The sequence below is a fragment of the Tachypleus tridentatus genome, chromosome 10 (assembly GCF_004210375.1).
Source record: "Tachypleus tridentatus isolate NWPU-2018 chromosome 10, ASM421037v1, whole genome shotgun sequence".
Taxonomy (NCBI): Eukaryota; Metazoa; Arthropoda; class Merostomata; order Xiphosura; family Limulidae; genus Tachypleus; species Tachypleus tridentatus.
This window is the reverse complement of record NC_134834.1, coordinates 15,329,439-15,338,724: the sequence shown is the minus strand read 5'-3', so window position 1 is coordinate 15,338,724 and position 9,286 is coordinate 15,329,439. Positions and strand designations below refer to the sequence as shown.

The window sequence follows — 9,286 nt, the reverse complement described above, 5'->3', positions numbered from 1 at the left end:
AAAAATAAAACAACTATCATAAAACGGTGATTTTTATTAAGCACAAAGTTACACAATAGACTACATGAAACTCGATTTTAAGCAATGTAAACCGTCAGACTTAGTGTTGAGCTTGTTTGTTTGTTTGATATTTTAATTTCGCGCAAAGCTACACCAGGGTTATCTGCGCTAGCCGTCCCTAATTTAGCAGTGTAAGACTAGAGGGAAGGCAGCTAGTCATCACTACCCACCGCCAACTCTTGGGCTACTCTTTTACTAACGAATAGTGGGGATGACCGTCACATTATAACGCCCCCATGGCTGAAAGGGCGATCATGTTTGGTGTGACAAGGATTCGAACCCGTGACCCTCGGATTACGAGTCGAGTGCCTCAACCCACCTTGCCATGCCGGGCCGCATAACTTTTCTACCCCTTAAGGTTATTTAACGTTATCTTGAGAATGCAATTATTAATTTTTATTATTATTGAAAAATTCAGTCATTTGACATTCAGTCAAATCTGCTTGGTTCATCCGGAAACGTTTTAAGTGGTTAAACCTTAATTAATAGAAACGTTTTTCTCTCGAAAAACATTAAGGGGAATTGTTCTCACAAGATACAGTATCACACGATGCTGCGATTTGTCTGTTTAACGTAGCAATGTGACAAACTGTCCTTTTGAGTCGTAACAAATACTGAGTTTATAACTGTGTGTCATTTTGAACGTTTTATTTGACCAATTAATTTCGCTTACTTTTACTTGTCTGTGTAATAGTAAAATAACATAAACAATTACTCAATTTATTAACAAAGCCACAGTCGTGTCTGATCGTTAAGAGCTACTCATTAGACGTCTAAATTAATTAATAATATCTTGCTTACCGGAAGTGTACTACAAGAGCGGACAAATAACAGGTTAGATAATGATAGGCTTACCAGTTAGGGAGAATTACACTGGACTGTGTTTGATGCTTTGGTTAGAGTTTCTTTGTGTTATATTATTTCTTCTGGAAATTTAATAGTAAAGTCCTTAGAGGACCACCTAGCGGTGAAATTATATAGTATGTTTTTTATGTTTTTTGTTCTTTTCAGGCGACGCTTTTAACTCACCTTTATAATTAAATGTTGTCTAAAGTTTGTTGGTTGGGTCTTTACTATTATGCACTGCATTCAAATAAGAATAACAAGTATAGTTTTTATTGTAATTTTCGATACTAATTTAACAAATATAGATCAAAATTTGGAGAAATGAACGGAAGTTTTCTTTAATTTGTTAGGTTAGATCAGTTTATTTGAGGTTAGATAAAGTTAGACCAATTAGTAAATACTTGTATGTTTATTTAAATAGAAAATATATTTAATTAAAAATTCTTTAAAAATGGTAATGTTTTCTCAATTTTTTTCCCCATTTAAAAATCAGTTCTCCAAATTTTAATTTGTTTCTGAAATCAGTAGCAAATTGAAAGTACTTGGAATGCAGTTTGAAAGGCCTAACAAACGAAATTTTGTAACTAATCGTAACATATTGACTCGTATCTTTGCGAGTTCGTTTGGTGTCGTAGGCATGAAAATTCTGATATTTTACAAGCAAATATTGAGGATATATCTGAATATTTACACGAGAGTTTGTCTTGATGTTTCACAATTCTTTTAAATACATAAGTATATATATATATATTATGCCAAAAGTAGTTCATTTCTTTAGTGAGCAAAATTCCTCCAAATTTTAATTTCTATTTCTGAAATCAACTTTAAAACCGCATTCAATTTTTTTATCTTAAAGAATTATAAAAAAGAACATTGTAGTATTATACGTGATCATGTTTCAAGTTTAAGGAAGAAACGCTGATTTAAAATATATATTCACAAAGTCTGTTTGAAGAACTTTGAATATGTCAATAACATTGATTTTATATGATTTAACCCACTTCTGTTTCACATTTCTTGTTGTAATAGGTGTTTTTACCAAGTGATCCAAAGTATACTTGGCTACTTGCCAAAATCATCTTCAACAATGCTGATGCTACGTACCACCAGTCATGTACCCACTTAGGTCAGTTTTACTGTTAGATTCCCGCATCATGGATTTAACTTTACTTACCTAACCAGGAGACGTGTTTGTCTTTTTTTTTTAAATTCCTTTTTAGGCATAGAAATACCCGTGGCTCTTTTTATTTTTGGTTTGGTTTGGTTCCACTTCGCGCAGTGCTACACTAGGGTTGTCTACGTTAGCTGTCCCTAATTTAGTTGTGTAAGAGAAGGTAACTAGTCATCACCACCCACCGCTAATTTTGGGCTACTCTTTTACCAACGAGTAGTGGGATTGATCTTTATATTATAAAGCTCACGGTTGAAAAGGCGAGCATGTTTGGTGTGACGAGAATTCGAACCCATGTTGAGTGCCCTGACCTCCTGGCTATGCCGGACCTTATTTTTGAGAAATACGTGATTTCTTTTTCTATTCTGTTGCGTCCCAAAAACCGGCTCGATCTGATTAATGTTGAGAGACTTGAAAAGCGAAGCGGGAAACTTCATAATTATACTGATATATTGAATAAGTAATTTTATTTCGAAATATTTCACGATTAAATTAATAAGACACATTAAACAGTATTATATTTAAGAAAAATTAAACATGTATTAGCGAAAGGCTATGTACCTCACTGACCAGGTGGTTAAGGCGTTCGACTTGTAATCTGAGGGTCGCGGGTTCGAATCCCCGTCGCACCAAAGGAAAACCATTGTTAGATCATTCAAAATTTCAGAGTCGCGGGTTTGAGTCCCTGTCACACCAAACATGCTCACTCTTTCAGCCGTGGGTGCGTTATAATGTTACGGTCAATCCCACTATTCGTTGGTAAAAGAGTAGCTCAAGAGTTGGCGGTGGGTGGTGATGACTAGCTGCCTTCCCTCTAGTCTTACACTGCTAAATTAGGGACGGCTAGCGCAGATAGCCCTCGAGTAGCTGTGAAATGAAATAAAAACAAACCAAACAAAATTTCAGCGTCTTCTGGATTAAATTATTTTACAACGATAATAAAATATAATAAAATAAAGATTGCAGAGTTGAGTAGGAATCTCACTTGGATGTTATACCCTGTATGTTTTGAATTAATAAAATATTTTAATAGATAGATGAGAAAGCATACAGTACAGAGTTTTTTGAAATCTATGATGACAAGTATTTATGTTTTTTTTCAGGTTTCACCCACCTGTTAATGGAGGGAGTTGTTGTGTGTACTCACAGAAACTTGTCACCGTCCCACCCACTTTTTAAACTAATGGCTCCACATTTCTTGTACCTTCTCGCTATCAATGCGTAAGTTACTTCCCTTGTATTTTAAAGAAGGCTTATTTTAGGCTTAATATTTATAAGCTATTTTAGGCTTAATATTTGTAAGCTATTTTAGGCTTAATATTTATAGGGTTTATGAGTTATTTCTAATTTATCGTACAGTAACCTGAATTCATTAAGGTGTTTGAATAATGATACGACAGTTCGTCTGAGTCGTTATTCGGTTATTATACACCAGACTAAGAAATGCTTATTTACAGCGATTCAAGCGTCATAACCATGAGGTCATGCCAGGCATTGCTTCGTAACTGTTCAAACTGAATAATTTAAAAGAAAGGCGTGGAAACATTATGCAGTATTATATTTATTTATGTATAAAAGGGCATGACCCCGATTGGTTAGTAGTAAGTTTACAGACTTCTAAATATAAAAATCCGGATTTGATTTCTTGTGGCGGTGGGGAAGGCAAATAAAATAGCCCTTTGTGTAGCATTACGTTAAATCATAACAAACAGTACAATTGCAAAATTATCTCAAAAGTTCGAACGTTTCCAAAAAAAGATGTCTTCATTAAGAAAAGTTCTTGGTGAAGAAGAAACTGCCTTCCCTTAACTTTAACGAAATTCAAAACAAACAAGCATTTTGAATTAAAATAAAATATTTAAACTTTTAGATCAATGGTTTCTTCTTCACCAAGAACTTTTTCTTAATGAAGACATCTTTCTTTGGAAACGTTCGGCATTTTATAATGCCCCACTGCTGAAAGGGCGAGCATGCTAGAACCTTGGAATGATGACACGAGAGTGTGAAACATAGAGTTAGTCTGTATTTTTTTGTTTTTCTTAAATATAATAAGTGTTTTTAATCTAATCTTGAAATGTTATCCAAAACCCGTGTGAACCAGCCCTTTGAATATTCAGATCACTGAAAGATTTGTTTTGGAATTTCGCACAAAGCTACACGAGGGCTATCTGCGCTAGCCGTCCCTAATTTAGCAGTGTAAGACTAGAGGGAAGGCAGCTAGTCATCACCACCCACCGCCAACTCTTGGGCTACTCTTTCACCAACGAATACTGGGATTGACCGTCACATTATAACGCCCCCACGGATGGGAGGGCGAGCATGTTTGTCGCGACTCGGGCGCGAACCCGCGACCCTCAGATTACGAAGCGCACGCCTTAACGCGCTAGGCCATGCCAGGCCTCACTGAAAGGAAGTTCGGCCAATCAAAGAATGCGTTAGGGAATTTCTTCTCAAGTTTTACCTTCGGTGAAACAGAAGTGTGTGTGTGTTTTCTTACGTCAAAGCCACATTGGGCTATCTGCTGAGCCCACGGAGGGGAATCGAACCCCTGCTTTTAGCGTTGTAAATCCGGAGACATACCGCTGTACTAGCAGGATGGGGGGTGAAATAGAAAAGAAATCTGTAACGTATATCAGGTGTTAACGTTATTTTTCTGTGCTTGCAAAACTTGTGCTTAAATAACACTTTGTAACAAAATGTTTACTGTTTCTTGTTCCTGGACAGAAAGTGTTATTTACCAATTAGTTAAGCGTAAAGTAAATGGAAAAGACCTATTTTTCTCTTCAAACTTTGCTTTTGTGACCAGAGAACGAATAACAAAAACATGATGGGAGACTATATTTGGGGACTGATACGTGAAAGTGATTTACATTGCAGTCACAAATCTCGAAAAACTACTCACTTCTAAACATTTTTGTATAACTTTAGTATAAATACATGTAAATCTTGATTCATATGTTGTTTTATTCAGACCTTATGTAAATGAAAATGTACAAATTTGTCCGTTTTTACATATAAAATAGGTGAATTTCTAAATTTCATTTTCCAGGTTACAAAAACAATGTTTGAAGGGAATAATGACCATTTTCTGTACTTTTACAACTTAAGCAAATAACACATACTATCCAGGAAGAAAATCTGTGTTACATAGTGTTATCAGAGCCCCTTAGTGTGTATTCCTGTACGTGGTGAGGGGACCTCCCAGGGAAGGTTTTGTTCTTTCAGTTTACCTTTCAGCCGTGGGGATGTTATAATGTGACGGTCAATTCCAATATTCGTTGGTAAAAGAGTACCCCAAGAGTTGGCGGTGGGTGGTGATGACAAATTGTCTTCCCTGTAGTCTTACGCTGGTAAATTAGGGACGCCTAGCGTAGATAACCCTCGAGTAGCCTTGCGCGAAATTAAAAAAACAATTACTATTCTCCAACTTTTCACGGAGGGTCGACAATAACCCACGAGGCAGTGATCATTTTCCTATAATTTTGAGAGAAACTGGTCGCTATCTATGCCACCCGACACGCGCATCCTGGTGGAAGTTGGATCAAACCAACTGGCACTTTTCTCTGTTTTTGCAGAATTTGATCCTACCATCGTCTGTAAACCATCAATAGACGACTACGTAACAACAGTGACAGACTGTATTACACAGGCAGCTGCTCAATGTATTCCTAAAACCTCAACACATTTTCCATGATATCCTCGTTCATGGTAGAATCCTGCTGGCCACATGGCACGGAAGGCTCATAAATGGGCCTGGGATACTTTCGTAGGTATCCCACACCTCGAGCCATATCGCTTTCCAGAAGGCCCGGGAAATCCTTGGTAGGTAAGACATCAAAACCAGAAGGACTCTTAGATTAAGTTCATAAACAGCATATCTTCCACTCCCAGTTCCAAAGTCATATGGGACAAGATTCGAAAGGTCAGTGGGCAATATAATTCTGTCCCCCTATCGATCTTGCTCTCTGATGGCCAGGAAGTAGCTGATACCCGGAGCACCGCCGATACTCTAAGTGAACACTTTTGCCGGGTATCTAGCACTTCTGCTTCATCCTTCACTTTGTTAACCATTAAAACTCGGGTAGAACAATCACCTCTTTACTTTCGAGCTGATTGTCTGTACGACTATAATCATCCCTTTACACTGGTGGGACTCAAACTGGCCCTTCATCGGTGTGGCAGCACATCGGTCGGATCTGATGATGTACACTATGAGATGCTGCGCCATCTATCTCCTGCTTCTCTTACTATTCTTCCGATTGTTTTTAACTGGATCTGGCTGGAGAATATTTTTCCTGATGCCTGGCGCCAGGCTATTGTCCTATCTTTCTCTAAGCCTGGGAAGTATCCCAAGATTTCTTCAAACTACTGTCCAATTGCTTTGACGAGCTGTCTCCATAAGACCTTAGAGAGTGTGGTTAATGCTCGTCTTATTTGATTCCTCGAATAAAGTAACCTCCTCTCGCCCACCAAGTGTGGCTTCCGATGACAGCACTCCACCATGGACCACCTGATTCGATTTGAAACGTCAAACAGAGAAGCCTTTCTCAAACAACAACATCTTGTATCAATATTCTTTGACCTTTAGAAGATTTATGATACAACATGGAGGTTTGGCATTTTGCGAGACCTTTATATATATGGGTTAGGTGGTCATTTGCCCATTATTATTACATTTTTTTTTAATGGACATAAGATTCCAAGTTCGTGTGGGTTCGACACATTCCCGTTCTTTCCTACAGGAACTTGGAGTCCCTCAGGGCTGTTTCTTGAGTGTCACACTTTTCAGTATAAAGATTAATGTCATCACTGAACAACCCCTTCTCACTGTTTCAACAGGGCTCTATGTCGACGACTTTCACATCTCGTGTCAGTCGTCGAACATGAGGTATACTGAGCGGCTGCTACAAACTGCCCTTAATCATTTATTGAAGTGGACCACAGCAAACGGTTTTAACTTCTCTCTCTCTAAAACCATTTGCGTGCACTTTTGCCGCCAACGGGGTATTCACCCTGATTCTGCACTCCGTATCGGTACCTTTGGTTCCTGAGACAAATTTCTTGGGCTTATCTTTGACCGTAAGCTGACCTTTATACCACACATCAAGCAGCTGCGAGTCAAATGTACAAGAGCACTGAACATCCTCCGTGTCCTCTCTTCCACCACTTGGGGAGCGAATCTGTGTTCTATGCTAAAGATATATCGTGTTCTTATTCGATCAAAACTCGACTATGGATCACTGGTCTATGGTTCTGTCAGGACTTTGGCCTTGAAGATGATGGACCCTATTCATCATCAGAAACTTTGGCACCGGAGCTTTCTGCACTTCCCGATCCAAGAGCTTCTACACAGTCTCATGAATGTCCTCTACACTTTAGCCATTTGCAACTGTCTTTACTGTATGGTTCAAAACTTGTATACTTAGCACAGCATCCCACCTGGGGTTGTGTCTTCCTTCCTCAATAGGTCATACTTTTTTCAGAACAGACGATCTGCCATTGTTCCTTTTGGCCTTCGTATCCAGGCGCAGTTGGATGAATTGGGCCTGTCCTTGGATAACATTGCTATATCCACTGGTCAGCCCATCCCACCATGGCTTATTACAATTCCCAAATGTGACCTTTCTTTAAGTCATATGAGAAAAGAAGATACTCCCGATTGGAAATACTGTCTGTTATTTGCTGGAGACATCTTTCGAACCATCCTTCCATACCTATTTATACAGATTGTTCGAAATCAGGTGCACAGAATCCCCTCTACAGGTTTACTGCTGAACTGTATGTCATTTCTCTTGCCCTGGATCATATTGAAGCTAAGCAGTACTCAACTTCACTATTTATACTGACTTACTTAGTTCTCTACTGGCCCTGGAATCGCTTCACGTTAGTTCTCACTGATATTCAAAACCGACTGGCCCATTTAATATTAACATCTACTTCTATCCAGTTTTTCTGGATACCTGGCCATGTTGGTATTCACTGGAACTAGCTCGCCTATACCGCAGCTAAATCTGTCTGCTCTGGCATTATGACTGCTATGCCTGTTCCATACCTGGACTATGGCCCTGTATTCAGCAACGTGAAAACAAGCTTTTCCAAATAAAACTCTGTATTGGACTTTGGCCATCTTGCTTCCGTAAGGTTCGGAAAGAGGAAGTTGTTCTGACTAGACTACACATTGGTCACAGTTTTTTTAACTCATCGTTTCCTTTTATCTGGGACTGATGTACCAGTGTGTTGTCTGTGTGACACTCAGGTCACAATAAGTCACGTTTTACTCTATTGCCGTCCTTACGACTCTCAACGAAAGCACCATTTTAAACATTTTGTCTCGAGGTTTATCCGCAATGTTAGACAGTGTTATTGGTGATGGTGACACTGTCTACCTTACAAATGTTTTTAGTTATTTAAAGGCCATTATTCCTTTTAATGCTATTTAAGTTTTTGATTTGTAAATTAGAACCTTTTTAATGTGATTCCCTTTTAAGAATCAAAAGTACAATAAGTTCGAGTTGAAATTAGAAAATGGCCGTTATGTAAAATAACCTGAAACCTGGACTGGAAAGACCAACTTCAGATGACTAACGCTGTTGTTTGTACTTATCTGTGAGTCATCCTGGCGGGTTATAATAATTAAAATTTTGCTAAAGAAAGTCTTAAAACTTGTATTACTTTACTTTCTGAAAACAGCCGTTATGTAAAATAACCCGAAACCAGGACTTGAAAGACCAACTTCAGGTGACTAACGCTGTTGTTTGTACTTACCCGTTAGTCATCCTGGCGAGTTATGATCATTATGATACAGAAAGTCCTTTACAACTTGTATTACTGTAGTTTCTCTCATACTGCAGTAGACTAGATATAAAAATTGTTTTAATGTTATTTATGTTTTTCATTCAAAACTTAAACTTTGTTTTGTTTTGTTTTACCTTCATTTATTTTATGCATTTTAATAAGTTTACTTTACTTTTACCTTTTACCGGATGTTTGGCGTCTCGGTGGGTCTGATATAGCCTGTTCTGGCTTTGCTATGCGAAACAATACACACATGTTTGGCACAGAGAGACTAATTGTATTTCAGAACGGCTCTTATGGGTATTAACACTGTTAGCCTAGTTGTTTTGCGCCATAAAATGCCAAACCAACCAAATTATCAGTGTACCATTTATGTTACGTATAGTATGTTAAAAATAACTTATTACTCCAATG

The 9,286-nt window shown here is 38.1% G+C and overlaps 1 protein-coding gene across 5 annotated transcripts in view; it reads left to right on the top strand.

The window, feature by feature from the left end:
• LOC143228773 (allene oxide synthase-lipoxygenase protein-like) overlaps nt 1-9,286 on the top strand; it is a 141,841-nt gene that overhangs the window by 85,047 nt on the left and 47,508 nt on the right. For all 5 annotated transcript variants that reach the window (XM_076460113.1, XM_076460119.1, XM_076460116.1 and 2 more), the window contains 2 exons: nt 1,936-2,032; nt 3,181-3,298. In XM_076460113.1, the coding sequence (XP_076316228.1) occupies nt 1,936-2,032; nt 3,181-3,298 (215 nt within the window). The remainder of the gene's footprint in view (nt 1-1,935; nt 2,033-3,180; nt 3,299-9,286) is intronic.